Source organism: Osmerus eperlanus, chromosome 28, assembly GCF_963692335.1.
Source record: "Osmerus eperlanus chromosome 28, fOsmEpe2.1, whole genome shotgun sequence".
NCBI classification, from domain to species: Eukaryota; Metazoa; Chordata; class Actinopteri; order Osmeriformes; family Osmeridae; genus Osmerus; species Osmerus eperlanus.
Genome location: NC_085045.1, coordinates 2,234,101 through 2,252,431, shown reverse-complemented (window position 1 = coordinate 2,252,431; position 18,331 = coordinate 2,234,101). Strand labels below are relative to the sequence as shown.

The 18,331-nt window shown below is 49.0% G+C and overlaps 2 protein-coding genes across 5 annotated transcripts; one reads left to right on the top strand and one right to left on the bottom strand.

The window, feature by feature from the left end:
• Positions 1 to 67: 67 nt before the first annotated feature.
• znf608 (zinc finger protein 608) lies at positions 68 to 11,100 on the bottom strand. 3 transcript variants are annotated; one of them, XM_062454760.1, is made up of 9 exons: positions 9,867 to 11,100; positions 7,579 to 7,831; positions 5,785 to 5,872; positions 3,166 to 5,536; positions 2,337 to 2,742; positions 2,010 to 2,233; positions 1,573 to 1,720; positions 1,170 to 1,229; positions 68 to 916 (listed from the first exon to the last, which is right to left on the bottom strand). In XM_062454760.1, exons 1-9 carry the CDS (start codon positions 10,491 to 10,493, stop codon positions 897 to 899), a joined length of 4,197 nt encoding a protein of 1,398 aa, XP_062310744.1. In that variant the 5' UTR covers positions 10,494 to 11,100; the 3' UTR covers positions 68 to 896. The 3 variants fall into 3 exon arrangements, with proteins under 3 accessions (XP_062310744.1, XP_062310745.1, XP_062310746.1); XM_062454761.1 differs by having other exon boundaries at positions 2,055 to 2,233; XM_062454762.1 differs by lacking the exon at positions 1,170 to 1,229.
• Positions 11,101 to 11,879: 779 nt separating this feature from the next.
• Positions 11,880 to 18,224, top strand: LOC134015332 (GRAM domain-containing protein 2B). Of its 2 annotated transcripts, none has more exons than XM_062454783.1 (14): positions 11,880 to 12,037; positions 13,596 to 13,712; positions 13,959 to 14,046; positions 14,156 to 14,225; positions 14,413 to 14,516; positions 14,825 to 14,920; positions 15,136 to 15,207; positions 15,527 to 15,607; positions 15,877 to 15,976; positions 16,135 to 16,272; positions 16,464 to 16,551; positions 16,661 to 16,765; positions 16,980 to 17,061; positions 17,511 to 18,224. In XM_062454783.1, exons 1-14 carry the CDS (start codon positions 11,910 to 11,912, stop codon positions 17,550 to 17,552), a joined length of 1,311 nt encoding a protein of 436 aa, XP_062310767.1. In that variant the 5' UTR covers positions 11,880 to 11,909; the 3' UTR covers positions 17,553 to 18,224. The 2 variants fall into 2 exon arrangements, with proteins under 2 accessions (XP_062310767.1, XP_062310768.1); XM_062454784.1 differs by lacking the exon at positions 11,880 to 12,037 and adding an exon at positions 13,162 to 13,307.
• The last annotated feature ends 107 nt before the right edge of the window (positions 18,225 to 18,331 follow it).

Sequence of the window (18,331 nt, the reverse complement as noted above, 5' to 3'; positions counted from 1 at the left end):
CGCCCTCTTGTGGCAGGAAAGGTGAACAGCAGTGGAATCAAATAAATCCGAAACCCAAGATATATAAACATCCTTTAATTTTGATTGCCAGACATATGAATTAAGGCATATACAGTATAAAAAAGCAACAGCAGTTTTCATGTGTAACTGATTTCAAGGTATTTATACTAGTAGGGGAGTGAACTGATCAGATCAGGCAGCCTCAGACGAGAGTTTCTCTCAAGATGTCAATACTTGTAAACAGAGTTTGTAGCACAACATATTCAAGTAATATAACAACCACTTAAACTATGCAAGAGATGCAGTGGTATAAAATCACCATACGATGCATGGGAATAAACAAACAAACGTACAGATAAGCATGTCGCACTCTGCTACGCAGCTATACAGAATATATACACAACAACTCTATATGGCACTGGCAAAATGTGAAGATTAACTCCCACAGAAAGACGATACAATCAACAGGTGGTTACAGTCAAGTACTACAAGGAGGATCACTTTGATAGACTCTAGTACGTTCGTTTTCTACTGCAGTTTCCCAATGGGACAAAAAAGCATTGGGATATTGCAATTGTCAGTACATTCAATAATAAGATTACTCACTACGATACATGTGCATTATAAAGATGGCCAATCCTGGCAGGTTCGATGACACAAAGGTTTTACTGACTGGAGTTCTCAGACAGGTATCCAAACGGCCTCCATCGTTGACTGACAGTCGTACGGATGTATCTCCACCAACGTTACACTATCACTGCCAGGGGACTCGTATAAAAGCCTTTTTATTAATAAGAAATGAAACTGGCTTTCTGCCTCCCACAGAGGCAATGATAAACACCATGGAATCGATGTCTGTAAAATCTTCTAGTCTTCATGTGAGCATGTCACATGGTTCACTTCTTCACTTCGTTCTCTGAAAAAAGGGAAAAACACATGAGATTCGGATGAATAGTTTAGTCAACCCACTGAATCTTTTCCAATACACACAGCATATCTCCGTCTTACCTTCCAGTTGTCTAAAAAACACTCCAGTAAACGTAGTAAAAAATAAAAAAACATAACCACTTTTCCATATACCACAACATCACTGGTGAGTATACTTTCAATCGCTAACCTCTCCTATGTTAGGATTATGGTTATGTGAAGAGGAACACACAGTGGCCTACCGGAGGAGGATGGGTGTCCTCCTACTTGCTGGCTTGGGACCAGAGATCTGGAACTCAATCCTTCAGAGGAGAGACAACGGATGATCTACTGATCGACCACAGCCATTGGATGAACGCTAGGAGATGCTAGTGTAGCAACAGACTGATTGGTCTCGTGGTGATAGATAATTAACACTCTGGGCCGAATGAACCACTTCTATCAATTAGTGAGCTTTCAGAAAAATCTTATCATTTGTGTCCTCAGTCTGTACGCTGCACTCCATGCAACCAGTCATTAAATGAATGAGTACATTTATCTCCATTGAAATCAATTAGGCCTTCACACAAGCACTGGTGTATAAATCTGGAGATGTACCTGGTATGGGCGACAGGGAGAGAGATGGAGAGATGGAAGGATGTTTACCTTGGTAGAGGTCGTACTGTCCAGACATGAGGGGATAGCTCATGCCAAGGTGTGTGTGGTGATGCGTGTGTAGGTGTCGGGCGTACGGGACGTGGTTTCTCTCCCGCTCCGTGTCTCTCTCTCCCTCAGGCGAACCTCTCTCTCCAGGCTGGGGCGGAAACACAGGATTCTCACTTAAATGTTTGTCTGCCTGTTTTTATTTATAGTCGTGTACAGTGTTGATTGCAGCAGTTTCAGACTTCATCTCACATACATTATATACATTCTTCTCCTCCATAACTGATTATACAAATATCAGTATTTTGTTTTTCTCGTGGCACTACTGCTACTGAATTTTTTTTCTCCAAAAAGGTCATCAATCAGCTTTTACAACTTTTCTACTTCCAGCCAGGTTTGACTTCCAAGTTCTACCTTCAGGTTCTACTTCCACATTCTACCTTTGAGTTCTTCTTCCACGTTCTGCCTTCCTGACGACCACTCACCGCAGGGGACTTGCCGTGGTACTGCAGACTCTGGTGCTGCAGCATCTCCAGTGCTGCAGCCTCCCCTGTCTGCTTGCTGCCCGCACCGCGGCTGCTCTGGGTCACCTCCGACTCCTCCCTGCCTGCGGTCTCCCTGCCCGGCGTGCCCGCTGTCTTACCATACAGGGGGTAGTGGAACCCTGGCATGGATACGACACGGGTCAGACACAATCATCACACCCTGGCTAGGAACACACCCAGGGAATCTATCCCACCTAGTCCTCCTCATGCTCTGACTCTTACCTGGGTAGTTGTGCACCAGTGTGGGTGACACCCCCCTGTAGGAGGAGGGGCTGCTGTCTGGCAGGTGAAGGTACTGGTAGGAGGACTGGTACTGCCCATAGGGCTGTTGGGGCACTGTGGGCGGGGACACCGCCACTCGGGCACTCTGGGAGTCCTCACACAGCACACCCATTGGCTCCTGCTCCTGCTCGTCAAGCCTGTCACAGTCCTCTGAGTCTGAGGTGGGCGGGTCATGGGTCTTGGCCTTTCTAAGGTCCCCTCCCATCTTACTGACGGGCAGCTGAGAGGACGAATCCCAGTCTTTAGATAGGTCAGCTGCTGCAGGGTCCAGATCCTGAGGGATTTGCTGGATGTCCTGGTCCTGTTGGGTCTGGCCGGGTCGGGACCAGGGCGGCCCATCAGATAGCTACAGGAGACCCATGAGGAAGAGGGTTGGTTGGTGTCACTTTGGGTCTTTAATTGATCCTCGACGGATCAATTAGCGTTACCACAAGTGAAGCCACAGTGCATGACACTGACTGAAATCTCATGAACATTCATTTCAACCCCGTTACACAAAATAAACGATGTATTTAAAATGCTCTCTCCCTATTTTCCGTAGGTTTGTGATATTTCCAAAAACAGCACAATTATGTAAAAATGACAGACCTTCATCTCATCTCCCTCACAACTTTAAAATCAATATGCACATGCTCGTGTGTCAAATACAACAACGTTTCAGCATTAAAAAGCCTCACACCCTCATCGCCCCCCACATTCTGCCGACACATGCTTCCCAACAGCAGCCTGATACACCAACGCCACGCTAAAGACAGAGTGAAAAACTTACATTGGAAAATGATACATTTGAGTCCAGCTCTGTCTGATTGTTTTGACTCATGGCCGATGCCGATTTCATCTCATTAGAGTCTCTGGCCTGGTTCTGGTGCTCCACTGGCCTGCCAGACTGGGTGTGTGTTCGCTCTCCCATCTCCACGTAGGACATGCCAGGCTTGGAGCAGCAGGCCTTGACCGAGTCTGACCCCTTGGCCAACACACTAGTGGAGGCGGACATGTGTTTCCCTTCCTCTGCCTCCCTGCTGGCCTGGACGCCCCTCTGTTTGCCGCCCTGCTGATCGCAGCCCCTGGAGGCCAGCAAGAGCTTCTGGTCCATGTACAGGCCCCTGGCGTACTGGCCGTAGTACAGGGACTGGGCCAGGGCTGTCTGGGTCTGGCTCATAGCTAGCTGGAGCTGGGACTGCAAGCCGGAGCTCCCTCCCTCTGTCTTCTTGACGTCCGGGAACTCTGGGCCGTCTCTCTCCTCGCTGCCTTCCTTCACCTCCTCCTTCCTGTTCTTCCCGTCGTGGGGTGTGGAGCTCTTGTGGAAGGCAGAGCTGGCCGGCTGGCCGGTCTGCAGGTAACCTTGAAGGTAGTAGGGGTCGTAGCCATGGTAATAAGGAGACTGCGGATCCTTGCCCGGCCCGGGAGGAGCGGAGCTTGTGGGCGGAGTCTTGCTGGTGCTGCTGTTGACGTTGTTCGTGTTTGACTCCGAGGAGGAAGAGGAGGACGAGGACGAGGAGCCGGCTTTGGAGCGACAGTCCGACCCCCCGTCGTCCCCGGCGTCGGAGATGTCAGAGTAGGCGGGGCTGTTGGTCTTGGAGGTGGAACCGTCCCCTCCCACCAGGCTCCCGGACTCCAGCCTGGACGAGCAGCCAATGGACGGGCTGGGTGCGTTGTCCGTGAAGGTGTACACCTTGTCCGCCTCCGCCCTGATGCTCGCCATGCGGCTCTCCTGGGTCTCCGTCAGCCCGTTCACCACTTCCTGTTTGCTCAGGTGCTCCTTCAGCAGGCTTCCGGAAGGCTCCTTCCCCGTCCCCTTGTTCCCGACATCCTCCATCTTGACTGGGAAGCTGTTGTCCCCGTTGGGCGTCCTGGCGAGGTCCCTGCTGTGTTTTTCCTTCAGTCGGCGCTTCTCCTTCTTCCTGGAGTCTCTGCAGGGGACCAGGGTAGCGGCCTTCACCAGCGCCGGCTCCACCGCCACGCCCAGCTTCGGCTTGATCGGCTTCAGCGGGAGAGGCTTGGCGTTTGCAGCGCCGACGGCGGACAGGGGCGGGACCTGCTGCGGGGGCGTGGTCTCTGCGGCGTTGGGTGGGGTGTAAGTGGTGTTGGGGATGGCGATGAGCTTCGGGGGAGCCGGGGCGGGGGCGATGGGGCGGTTGGTTCTCGACTTGGACGAACACTTCTCCACTTTGCCGTTGGGCTTCTTCCCCTTGTCACAGCCCAGTCCTTTCTTCTCTATCAGCCCCTCGGCCTCTAGCTTGGGCATCTCCACCGAGGAGCTCCGCTCCGCAACCAGGCAGTTCTCCAGGACCACGGTCATGTTGGAGATGATGGGCAGGTTGCTCAGGTCGTCGATCAGGCCCTCCCTGACCAGAGAGGTCCTCCTGGTTTTGGAGGTGAGTGCGGAACTGTGATCACTGCTGAGCACCAGTCGTCTGTTCTTAGGAGGCCCCACCGTGGTGACTTTATACAGAGGGCCTGGCTTCTTAGAGGAGCTGCTGCTGCTGCTGTTACTGTTGGTCTCTGACAGGTCAAAGGTCATGTTGTTGAGAGTCTCTTCGCAGTCCGACAGTCTGTCTTTCTCCTCGCTCTCCGCCTCGCCCTCAGGCTTCCTCTCCACCTCCAGGTGGGCGTGGGTCTGGTGGTAGCGCAGGCCGTTTATGTGCTTGTACCTCTTGGTGCAGTTGGGGTGAGGGCAGTCGATCAGGATGGGAGAGGTGCATGCTGGGTCCAGGAAGGAGGGGTCGGACTTACCCTGCGGCGTGGACGGAGCGGAACGGGACTTGGCACGGATTCGCTTCCCATTTCCTGTTTTGTTGTCGTCGGTAACCAGACTGAGGTCCAGGTCGGCTGGAGGCTTGTTCTTCCTCTTCCCCACAGCCAAGGGGGCAGGGCTAATCTTTGCTTCCTCCACAGAGAAAAAGGGCGGAGTCCGGCAGTTGTTGATGAGGTTTAGGCTGCCTCTTCGCCCCTTACTGTGGATGACCCCGCCGATGGCCCCGCCCCCTGACACACCCCCGCCCCGGTTTTTGTGTGGCAAGCCCCTGACCTTAGGCAAGGCAGGGTCAACACAGGGCCGCTCGGGGATAGCCAATCGCATCCGTTTACCTCGGCCACGCCCCCCTGGTGTCTCTGGGTCGCTTGACGGAGACTCGCAGAACCTAGAACACAGGGGATGGAACACACAAGTCACACAGCTGTACATGTACAGAGTGGTTTAGTTCTACGCTCATATCAATACAACAGCATAGTTACAGCTAAAGAACCTGTACTTAATAACAATGTGTTCACGTGAGCCCTTGACAATGCCTGAGACCAAAGCAAAATATGCAAACTGTGATCGTCACTGGCTTGTTAACTTCTTTGTGTCTCCAGTGTTGGTGACATGTCTGTGTTTCGTCATGGTTACCTGGGAGGGGCCCAGTCATGCTTGGTACAGTCCAGCAGCGTGCCCACATAGGTCCTCTTCCTCCACGTCACGTTGACCACCAGGACACCTGTCGGTGACAGAGCAAGAGGACGTGAGGTCACAGAGCAAGAGGACGTGAGGTCTCGAGGACGTGAGGTCACAGAGCAAGAGGACGTGAGGTCACACGCTTATTGCTTGTCTCTTTGGATAAAAGCACCTGCTGAATGAAAATGGCAAATGTAAAATGTTAAAAGTTACATCATCATCTGCTTAATGTTAATGTTAATATTACACCGCTAGCTGAAGCTGTGGATCTCCAATTAAGGTTTATGTTTCTGAATAACAAGGCAAAAAACGAAGGTTTATAAAAAGAAAAAGCTTTGGGGGGAAAATCATTCGCATTCAAAAAGCATGGTTATTTTTGAATGTGGAGCTCTGTGTCACCCTCTCTGGAGAGTCACAATCAACCCAGCCATGTTTCTCATCTTTAACCAGCGCGGCAATGACATGGTGATGTGCGTTCATCGCAATCACATGTTTATGTGCGTTCATCGCAGTTAGCTCTCCATGAAGCCAAGACGACAGTGTCTCAAATCAACATGAATGTTAATGTGTTCTCTCTGCATTTCTCACTAGCCCTGCCTCGCTACTGGAGCAGGGACTAGGTTATCTTATTACATGCAACCGATGTGGTTAAACTACTCACTGCACAGTCAAAATAACATCTACCTGCAACAGTGAGCAACAAAGTGATAGCTGTTTCATCCTCCTTTGAAAGGTTGAAGATAAAAACACAAGTTCCTGAAAAATGTTGCTGATTTGATCAAACGCAAGGTATTCTTTTAACTGTCTCAAAGAAGAACCTTGCACTCCCAGTTACCGTCATTTCCTCAAAAGAAGATAGAACCGTACTTCCTTTTCACAGATACTGAAGTGTCTAAATGGAGCCAAAAGTTTCACCAAGGGCTTTTCATCCATTTGTCCTTCATAGAAATAACAATCAAATTCTACTGGTATTCTCGCCGGAGCTCTCCTAAAGTGCAGCTTAAACCTTCTTCTCTGAACTCACATTTGGACACAAAGAGTCGATCCTCTTTAGAAAACTAAAGGCATCTTTTTGAACACAAACACAGGCCAATTTAAACTCAGAGCCAACATTAAATTAATTCCCGTTTCTGCAAAGGAGCTGTAATTAAAACTGGGCTTGAGAACAGTGGCAGCTTGTAAAGTCATAAATCAATTTCACACTAGAGGTGGATTGAGCATCTTGTAAAAATTAAATCCAAAGACACATTTCTGTTTTAATTGTAATAAATTCACTGTTAATCTGAAGGGGTATGTCGAACAATATGCTGTGCTCTGATCTCCAACGCACTGCTCCTGTCTTATGTTAGGCTAGAATTCTTTAGGAGCCGTAAACAGGGTCACAACTGATGCAGATCCAGTAAACATGTGTGTGTGGGTGCTGGTGTAAGAATGGTAAATGGTAAATGGACTGCATTTATATAGCGCTTTTCTACCTTAGCGGTACTCAAAGCGCTTTACAATGTTTGCCTCTCATTCACCCATTCATACTCTCAATCACACATACCGACGGCAGCGAGCTACCATGCAAGGCGCCGGCCTGCCCATCGGGAGCAACTTGGGGTTCAGAGTCTTGCTCAAGGATACTTCGGCACATGGCCTGGGAGGAGTCGGGGATCGAACGGCGAACCTTGCGATTAACAGACAACCCTCTCTACCCCCTGAGCCACAGCCGTAAGAGGCAGCAAGCGGATCGATCGGACTCCTCACCTTCCTCCGTCTCGTGCCACACAATGCCCTCCAGGTTGACGCTGGTGCCAGGCTGGCAGGGACCCACCCCCCCCATGTCGCTGTCCGACCCGCTGCCATCCTGGGTGCTCGTGCCGATGGACCGGGTCCTCACCAGAAGCTTCCTGGGCCCCGGGGCTACGACCGGAGGGGGGAAGGGGGCGGAAGACACAGGGCCTGGGGGTCCGACGGGGCCAGGAGGAGGGGGGGCAGGCACTGTGAACATTGGATCCACCTGTGAGAGGGGGAAGAAAGGGGAGATGTTGGGGGAAGATGAGGGGAAAAGGAAGAATATCACCTCTGACTCATCTGCTTCAGAATGAATTTCCCATTCAATGTCTCAGTTAACTAACGTCTTCCATTCAAGTTCAGTTTATGATGGCAGCATATTTGCAATAATCAGTAATAGTATGCTGCTCGGTGATTGGAGATGTAATTTTATATTGCTGTTCTCATTGAGATTTTGAGTTATTTCTATTGCTAGGCTCGCGCCCATGCAGTACAAGGCATGTGAGTCCCCCGGGAATATCCAGTTTGTGTTCTGTTATTTACAATGTAAATGTATGCGTCTCTTTAACACGAAGGAGTTATTCTCCCACTTGAAGAGAGGAATCCTAAACGGGGACTGTGTGGGTCTGATGGGGACGAGCTCTGAGACAACAACAAAGCCTGATGTGTGCTCCTGTGAACACACAGCCTTGCTGTCCCCTCCTCCCTCCTTCCTCTCCTCCCCTCCCCTCCTCCCCTCCTCTCCTCCCCTCCCCTCCTCTCCTCTCCTCTCCTCTCCTCTCCTCTCCTCCCTCCCTCCCTCACTCCCTCTCCTCCATCCCTCTCCTCCCCTCCCTCCCCTCCCTCCAGTCCTCCAGTCCTCCCTCCCCTCCTCTCCTCCTCTCCTCTCCTCTCCTCCCCTCCCTCCAGTCCTCCAGTCCTCCCTTCCTCATACCCAGCCAGTCAATAAAACACAGACACACACACCCCTCTGTGAGGGGCTACATTAAGGCTGTGTTACTAGCGTGTGTTTATATTGCACTCAGGAACAGACACTCTGGCTTCCCATTGTCAGAGTGGGTTCTTCTTTGGAGGGGCAGTGTGTGAGTGTACGTGCGTGTGTGTGTGTGTGTGTGTGTGCATGCATGTGTGTGTGTGGCTATGATATGCAGCTTGATGGTGGAGGGTTGATAGCCAGAAGCGGAGAGAAAAAATGGCCGCTGTTCTCACACTCCACTTCCCCTGTTGGTGCTCCAGCAGAATGAGAGGCAGGGATTCCTGATGGCATCTCTTACACACAGTGTTGCATTGAATACTGTATTTCTCCTTGTGACAAGTAGGGCCATACTGGAAAAACCACACAATTAACCGCAGTGTAAGCACGCACAGATGGTGTATTGCGCTGTAGATCTGCGTTCATTTAAGACTGCCTCTGATCTCCTGAGCCATGTGTACAGTAGATTTGTGATGGGTGGGGGTTTGTGCCATGTTTAGTGTTAATGTTTAATGTTTTAGGCAATAAACACCACATCATGCACCTACGGCAATCTAAGGAATCTAAGGAAGGCAAAAACATCCTTGTGAGTTTTATGAGAAGGAAGAGAAAGATAACAAAGGCAATGATCACATGGCACTGTAGAATTACACGTGTGAGTATTGTGTGATAATCACACAAAATGTGACTTGTGGACAGATAATACAGACACGTGTCTGTACATCATCTCTGACATATTGCACACAGCCAATGGCTTTGGAGTGGCATGATTGTATTACCGTGTGTAACAAAATCAGGGACATCAAAACATTAGATTTGATGGGTCTGATGTGGTGAAGGTCTGTGCCCCACAGGCCTGGGAACTCTGTCATCTTTCATTCTCTCATTGAAGGACGGGGTGATTCTCCTCTCGCTCACACAGGGCTGACTGGCCATGCAGTGTGCCAAACCTCGATGTCTGTATTTTACACTGTACGTGCTGAGGGTAGGAGACACTGGCCCTCACAACAATTGTATCATTTGATTCACTATGTCATGTTATCAAATAGATATTAATGGGGTAATATTTGGCCTACCAGGCCCTCTGTTGCTGCATTCTTATACAGCTGAGAGTGCTGTGGATGTTAAGACATTTTATAAGGCCATTGCATTCAATCTCTAGCATCCTGCAGACGAATCACAACAGGCAATCATGTTTCCTCCAACATGAATAGATTATTCCATATTAGGATAATTGGTGATGATGTTTATTGTCTTTTCATATCGCCTACTTGGAACAAAAGCTTACCTTTTCAGTCCTCGGTTTCTTTGCCGGTGTTCCAGTGTTGTCATTCCTCCTTACAACAATAGCGCTGCTCTTTATTCTACAATCCAACCCGCAGATGTCTCCCATCCCGCCGTCTGCACAATGGCACGGATTCTCCCTGCTACCGAAGGGGCACGAACGGTCGGGTATAGATTTGAAGACGGGGCTCGTTTGCCCATCGTTCTGTTTGTCTTTCCTCGTCCTGACAGCATCCCTCTCTCTTTTCCAGCCCCTGATTAGATTTTTCCCCTTTCTTTCTTCCTTGCCTTTGGCGCATGAAGCGGTTACATCACTGGTGTTAAGGTTGCTGACCGCCCGGCCCGGTGCTGAATTCATTTCCAAAGCCTCTCCGGGGCGTCCTTGAGTCTCGGTTGTTTTACCTACGCATATTTCAGCGATGCCACACAGCGCGAGGAGCGGCGTCTCCGAATCTTTAGAAGTTTTGTTGCGTTTTGACGAGAATTTTCTTGACTCCTCATTGAAATTTCCCCGGATTTGAACGGTAGGGAATGCTGTCAGTCTGTCTGATACAGCGGTTGCGTTTGGACAGCCGGACAGCTCCCCACAATCCGTCATCGGTCCATTTTTTCCTTTCAAAAACCGATTCATCTCCCGTTTCTTTGTCGATCGTGTTCCAAATCAGCATTCAAGTCAATTGTCAAATTGCCAAACGATATCCTTGGGTTGACCACTGCCATAGACTGTATTTAAACACCTTTTGGATTATCACCCATTTCAACAGCCTAAAAGTGCCTGGCAGAGATTGAATCTCGGGGAAAGTGGGGATGAGTGACCCCTTGTCCTCACCAAACGATCATGGTCACATACGTGACCAAAATAATTTAGACTCTTTGACCGTCATAATTGTTTTGTATATTATATCCAGAGTAGATGCGTTTACCTGAGTGCAAGTTAAAATGTCTAGTGCCTGGCTGTTACTAGTACAATTGAAATTATATGATACAATGCAATACAATACAATGCAACACAATACCAAGCAATACAATACAAACATTACAATACAAAACCATGCAATATAATACAAGACAATAAAATACAAGACAATAAAATGCAATACAGTAAATTATAATATAACAGAATACAATGCTAGACTATACAAAACGAGACAATACAATTTAAGGAATATTGAAGACGCAGAGAGATGTAATTTCTCCCATGTGCTGATGATTAAACTAGTTGACTTAAACATGCTAAACCAAAGGATGACCCTCCCCTAGCGCTGCTGTGATGACACTGCCACAATTAAACAGTCACGGTGATGAATTAACCCAACCCTTCCTCTCCCTTTCTCTGTCCAGCCCTGTCTACTAATGTACCATCAGTCACAGGAGCTCCTTATTATTCCTCCTCTTTAGATTTTCCAGTCAGTAGAATATAACTCCTAAATATCTGACTTAAGGCTCATACAATGGTGGACGATTGCTACTTCTTTGTATACTAATGATTTTATCACGGTCATTGTTTCACATAATGTAATCTTAATATGCCACATGTTCATTCATGTTTTATGATCAAATATTTAATCAATTCCCAGAAACAAAGTGGAAATCTCCATACATGACTGAATGTGCATCTTAAGTTTTGGGATCGTAATTTCCAGCGCTAAATCTGTCACCACAAGTGGAAAAATGCTTCTCAACAAACTAAATGTTGCACTTGTCAATCCAGTCATCCTGATAAAACACTGCCTCAGTCCTGCGGCCTATCAGATCGCTTCTCCTACAGGCCAGGTCGATCACTGACCAGCTGATAACAGATATAGGCCACGGGAAGACTGGGGATCAGGATTGGCGTAAAGCCAGGCCCAGAAGAGCTGCAGCCAAGCAGCACTACACCAACCTGAGAGACCCTCTCTATACCTCCACCTGACCAGGGCTGACTCGGAGCATTTCTACCTCAATCGGCGGCTGGAAGCAGCAGGTTGTTCTCTGTCTCTGTGTCTGGTTGGGGGTGATCACCTGCTCTCAATCCCTGTGCCCGGTTGAGACGAGAGCCTTGCCCTCAATGGAGAACCACCGCTGCTTCGATGACTCTGCTCTCTCGCAGTACAAGAGGAAGAACGGGGTCACCAAGCCTGGTGCCGTCCTGGCCTCCCCGCCGACCCCCAGAGCGCCGTCACAACTTCTAAACCGGTGAGTTGTCTTTTCTAAAGATGTATTTTTGGGGCGTTTTTCATGCTTTATTGGAGGGTTTGTAAGTGACGTGTGACAGGAAAGGCAGGAGAGAGAGAGAGAGAGAGAGAGAGAGAGAGAGAGAGAGAGAGAGGGGGAGAGAGAGAGAGAGAGAGAGAGAGAGAGAGAGAGAGAGAGAGAGAGAGAGAGAGAGAGAGAGAGAGAGAGAGAGAGAGAGAGAGAGAGAGAGAGAGAGAGAGAGAGAGAGAGAGAGAGAGAGAGAGAGAGAGAGAGAGAGAGAGAGAGAGAGAGAGAGAGAGAGAGAGAGAGAGAGAGAGAGAGAGAGAAGGGAAGACATGCAGTAAAGGGTCAAGGCCGGATTTGAACCTGGGCTGCTGTGGTAAGGCCTCAGCCTACATGATACCTATCTGGTGAGTTGATTTAGACATTATTTCTCTGTACTTGTGCCTTGGAATTCTTTAGGAAGTAGGAGTTCAATATTGTACAAGAGAGACGTCAGGCAGAACAGGAATGACTGAATTGGGCTGCATGTCCACTCCTCAAATAGATCCTGTAACAACAGTGGACGCATGTTTGTATTTCAAAGTTCAAAGCCTGTGTCTGTGTTGACAAATTTAGAAAGTCCAAGGGACTTTGTCTTCCTGTCAGTCCAGTCAGCAAACAGGCCAACTGGAAGCAAAGTACTTCAGAGCCAATCCTAGGCAGACCAGCATCAATATGGCAGGCATTATAGTACAGTACAGATACCATGTCTGAACCTAGTACTGTACATATACCAGGTCTACATCCTTATTAGCAGCAGAACACTCTAGAGTTGCAAAATAAATACAAGATAACCTACATACTCCCTCGATTACCATAGGAGCACATAGTGAGTATATTTATGGTCACTAAAAGGAAGTGACATGGCCCACACACCTTTTGTTGACAGTTGGATGAAGGGTCTCAGTCCTGAACAGACTGCACCTGAGGGGTGTGTATGGTCCTGTTACCTCAGCCTACCCCCCCGCCACTACCCTCTGTTCCCTTCTCTGCTCCACCTGATTGGTGGAGTCACCCGAGAACTCTCCATCTCGTGGTCTCAGAGGCCACTCCCCTCCCAGGTGAAAAAAACAAAACAGGGGCCCAGGCATTCTTTTTTAGGCTGCAGGTCCGTAAACGGCAGTTTAACAAGACTGACGGTGATGACTGAACAGACCGAACGCCGTTCACCTGCACACGAGGAAGTGAGAAAATGCGTCAGGGGAAAGAATGACTCGCAGGATTACCAGTGAGTAGAGGCGGATTACCGTTGGCCTTGTCTAAAGTTCCCTGGCTTTCATGGGTGTTGTGTGGACGGCTGCATATTCCGCGCCGCGCTCTGTTGGCATAAACATGAACTTGTGCGTTCAAAAACCACATGTATAGGTTGCACTGAGACTGAGGCGATCTGAGATGTTGTTGTTTGGATCCGTCTGTTCGATCTGCTGGTCAGTCAATCCACCGAACATCAGCCACCGTCTGTCATCCGTCTCTGTTCTAAATCAAGGCTGTCCCCTGGTGGCTTTGTGCGTTTCAGATCAGATGTTGAGAACGCTGGAGAGGAGAGGCACAGGCGGCATTGTGGGGCAGACCGACCCAGGACTCCGGACCCAGCCGCCGAGGATTCTGGGAGGAGGAAGCCCGCTCTCGTGAGGTGGGTCGGCCGTCATGACAACAAGCCTTGTTTGTTTTCCACACCTGCAAGCCCACAGCGGTCAAGCCCTGTTCGAGTGACTGTTTCGTCTCAGTGCACTGACGCCTGATGGTTTACCAACAAGCCTACCACACAGGCTGAACCGTATCTATTTGCCGGTCTGCGTGACTGAATGACCTAGATTATCGCTGAGTTAGTTGCCGACGGTGCTTGTTGAAGGAGGGTGGACGTCTTCTCTTTCGACAGGTCCAAGACGTTTGACCACTCGCTGCTGTCCCAGACGCAGTGTGAAGCAGACGTCAAGATCGAGAGGAAGAAGTCCCAGTACAGTCAGGTAGGTTGTCCCCGGTGATGGAGGAGAGGGAGTGGAGGAGTGTGTCATCTCGTCCTCCTTGAGTAGGAAACAGTTCTGTCTTTCAGTTTTAATTTGTCCTTTTTTATAGCTCTCCAAGCCCAATTCCCATTATCACAAAATCTTCAAAGAGATCAGTAAGGATGAACTGCTGAGGCAAAGTAAGCAATTTCACTGGAACTGGTTACAGACCAAACACAACACACACTTCAGTACCAAACAAAACAAGGTTACAAGCGAGTGTCTGATTGCAATAGCACATGCTTTCCTGACGCCTGAACGGGGTGTGTGCTTGTGTGTGTGTGTGTGTGTGTGCGTGTTTGTGTGTATGCATTTGTTTGTGTTCAGGTTACCCCTGTGCCTTGCAGAAGGATATGCTCTACCAGGGCAGATTGTTTGTCTCAGAGAACTGGGTCTGCTTTCACTCCAAAGTCTTTGGCAAAGATACCAAGGTGCGACCAAGGCTACATATCTGCTCGATTAATCACTGGCTGTTACATTTACATTTAGTCATTTAGCAGACGCTCTTATCCAGAGCGACTTACAGTAAGTACAGGGAAATTCCCCCCGAGGCAAGTAGGGTGAAGTGCCTTGCCCAGGACACAACGTCATTTTGCACGGCCGGGAATCGAACTGGCAACCTTCAGATTACTAGCCCGATTCCCTAACCGCTCAGCCACCAGACTCCCCTGTTAGCTTGGTGTGGTGCTGCATGCAGGCAGAAGAGGGTCAAACTGCCTGTTCTGTCTCTCTCTGCCAGATCGCCATCCCTGTGGCATCTGTCACTCACATCAAGAAAACCAAAACTGCCATTTTAGTGCCAAACGCTCTTGTTATTGCCACAGCCAATGACAGGGTAAGGATATCGTCATGTGATGTGTTTCGTCCTGCCAGTGCATGATTATAACAATGCTGATATGAAAACATCCATGTATGTTGTACTTTAGCACATCATCTAGATCCAGTCTTGTGAGATGTTTTGACCTGTGTGTGTGTGTGTGTGTGTGTGTGTGTGTTTGTGATCTGTGCATGTGTGTGTGTGTGTTGTGTGTTCTGTGTGGGTGTTTTCAGCACGTTTTCGTGTCGTTCCTGTCCAGAGACACAACCTACAAGATCTTGATGTCTATGTGTCTCCACCTGGAGGTAAGATGCCTCAGACATCCTCCAAAGATCTCTTCCACTGAACTGTCTCCAGACAATCCTCTGCCTTTGCATTCACAGTGTGATCTGACTAGTGTGTTTGATTTATCTCTCGAGTTTGCGTTCAGGGTCAATAAGAAAGCTGTCGCTGTATCAGTTAAACTAAATTGAGCGCGCCTCAGGTGCGTGACAGTGTGGTGCAGTCGGAGCGCCGTCTTGTAAAGATATGGCCCTGTAATTACGCCTCTGTGTTATTGGGTGTTCCGCTGCGGTGGAGCCATCTGAGCAGAACGTGTACAGGACTGTCTGGTTCTCTCTCCAGGAGAAGAGCCCCTGCAGCAGTCCTCTCCCGTCCTTGGCAGAGATCAGCTTCAGATCCGGACGGCCTGCAGGCTTCCCTCTGGTCGGTACACAGAGACACAGAACACACCCAGAACACACACTTACAAACACACAAACACACAGAGGACACACTTACAAACACACAAACACACAGAGGATACACTTACAAACACACACACACACACACACACACAGAGGACACACGCAGAGATGGCATGAATACAAAAACAAACACACACGGAACACACACACACAGACAGAGAGCACACACGGAGACACCTGTCTTCCCGACGGTATCCTCTCTCACTGTGCTCCGTGTCTCGCCTGCAGGGTGACCTCAGTGACCTGGATGGGGCAGTGAGGCAGGGTGGACCGGATATGGACGAGAGCAGCAGGTCCGACTCATCACCAGAATGCGAGAAGGTCGCAGGTCAGACCTCCGTTGCAGATTTTTCCCCGTGAATCACACTAAAACTAAGTGCTGGCTGTAATAGAGATAGAAACACGCACACCGAACATTTAGGGTGACGTTATCGGATAGAAATGCGAATTGACAGTACGGTTTGTTGACCCTGTGTCTTTCTGCAGAGTTCTCTACGGCCCTCCCTCCGTTCCTGGAGGTGTTGAAGACCAGCGAGCCCACCCCAGGCCTCTCTGGTCCCGGGAGCCCCCCAAGCGTGCACCTCCACAAGGACCCACAGCTCCAACTGGAGGCACAGTACAACGGTACAAAAAAAATAATAATAACAATAATATGAAGTGAAGTCCTCCGACAGACATTTGTTAAGATTGACCTGTGCATACCAGACAGCAATTGGCTTTCCAATTTGTGAAGTATCAAATCATAATGATCGCAATTACTGGAACGCTGTAGCTAGACAGTGATGTGGACTTCATTCTGAATGTTTCTATGACAGGTTCATTAACGTCTTCTGAGTTGTTGTACGACCCAAGGACCATGAAGCCCAGGTCTCTCAACATGCTTCTGTTCATCTACCTGTTCCTGTGAGTCAGCACCCGGCCTCAGCGGACATGCACCCTTTTGTCCCAGTGACAGATCTGTTGTTGTTGACAGCGATTAGTGATTCATGTGTGCGTGTGTGTGTTGATGCAGAGTGTGTGTCCTGGTCCTGTCCTCCTGCTTCATGGCTCTGAAGATCGTGTCTCTGGAGCAGAGGCTGACCACTCTGGGCTCCATGACAGACTTCTCTCACCACGAGTAAGGTCACAGGTCAAATTCACCTCAGTGAGCCCTCTCGATATCTTCCATATCATTGTATCAGTTTAGACGGGCTGCAGTGTGCCCTGAGTGGGTGTCAGCTGATTCTAGAAAAGGGAGAAGCTAAAACAAGCAAACGAGATTCATCAACTTGACCCTCGCAGCGCTCTAAGTGACGTGTTGCTTCCCCGGTCTCTTCCTGTCACTGTTTCAGGAGCGAGTGTCTCCGAGCCAACTCCGAGGTGAACGCTGAGATCTACTCCGAGCTGACCCTGAACCTGCTGAAGCTGGAGAAGGTAGGACATGGGGTTTGTTCGTGACGGCCCAAGTTTCTGGTGTGCTGCCCCGCTGCTAAACCCCGCTCTAGTCCTGCCCTGAGCCCACTGTGGAGGCTGAAACATGAGGACGAGCTTGTCTTCTTAATCAAACATTTATAGTAACTGATCATGAGCAGGACGTCTGCCGTGCGTCAGTTGTAAGAGGAGCTCGTCTGTGGAGGATCTTTCTCCACCGTGACACTGTTACACTGACAGAAGCCTATGAATCAGCCTCTAAAATCCTGGCTCTCCTCTCTTCCTGCTCCCTCACCTCCTTCACCTCCATCTCCTCTTCCTTCTGCCTCACTTCTTCTCTATCTCCTCACTCTCCTTTTCCTCACTCTACTTCTCCCTCTCCTCCTCCGCCTCCTCCTCCCTCTCCTCCTCCTCCCTCTCCTCCTCCCTCTCCTTCTCCTACTCTTGCACAGGTCCAGAGGAACCTTCAGAGGCTGCTGGAGGAGGCAGAGTGAAGGCGGATCCAGTAACCATCCAGGACATACTACACATCCTGGAGCCTGCGTTATGTTCTGGAACATGACCTGATGAATCTGCTTAAGACAAAGCACAAACAACCCAGGAGAATATGGGTCCTGTGTTGCTCTTGTTCGTTTTGGTGCTTGTAATGAACCGAATTATGTGTTAGAATTCGCATATCACAGGTTTGATCCTGTTGAAGACAGTTATGTCAGCTGTTAAATAACAGGAGGTCTCTAGGACCCTGTAGTTGCCTATTCTGGCCTCTCAGGTTACATGGACTTGTGCAATGCTATCATGCAGAAAATCTCCTGAATTACTTAAATTGTTCCAAACCAGCTACCTAATGCCCTTTGCATGTGTGTGTGCGTGTATGACTGTGTGTGTGTATATGATCCGACTATTTCTGCCTAGTTAATCTGATTACTGGTTGTGAATCTGACAGGTGATACCATAGATAGAGACATGTTTGTAAGTGCGACATGGTCAGAGAGAAGAGAGAAGGAGTGTTGAATCATTAACCAGTGTAATGCAGTGCTCTAGACTGACGGGAGAGAATATATTTTTAAATAAACTTGAATTTGTTTTGTCTAATTCTATGCCTCACTTCCCTCAGAATAATGTCTAGTTATCATTGTAAACATTCAAATGCATTGTCAACATGTCATAATTTTTCATGTTTGTTCAATGCTTAACATGTCAATATCCTTCCACAGCTTCTGTGTCAAACACTGAACAGAACTAGGCTACACTTGTGTAGAGTAGTGTGTGTGTG

Excerpts from the sequence above, each read along its gene's own strand:
- znf608 (XM_062454760.1), bottom strand. The coding sequence starts at position 10,493 with ATGAATCGGTTTTTGAAAGGAAAAAATGGACCGATGACGGATTGTGGG. Across the intron at positions 2,234-2,336 it reads ACTGGTGCACAACTACCCAG|GGTTCCACTACCCCCTGTAT; the intron begins GTAAGAGTCAGA and ends TATCCATGCCAG. Across the intron at positions 1,230-1,572 it reads ACAGTACGACCTCTACCAAG|GATTGAGTTCCAGATCTCTG; the intron begins GTAAACATCCTT and ends TCTCCTCTGAAG.
- LOC134015332 (XM_062454783.1), top strand. The coding sequence starts at position 11,910 with ATGGAGAACCACCGCTGCTTCGATGACTCTGCTCTCTCGCAGTACAAG. Across the intron at positions 13,713-13,958 it reads AGGAAGCCCGCTCTCGTGAG|GTCCAAGACGTTTGACCACT; the intron begins GTGGGTCGGCCG and ends CTCTTTCGACAG. Across the intron at positions 14,226-14,412 it reads GGATGAACTGCTGAGGCAAA|GTTACCCCTGTGCCTTGCAG; the intron begins GTAAGCAATTTC and ends GTTTGTGTTCAG.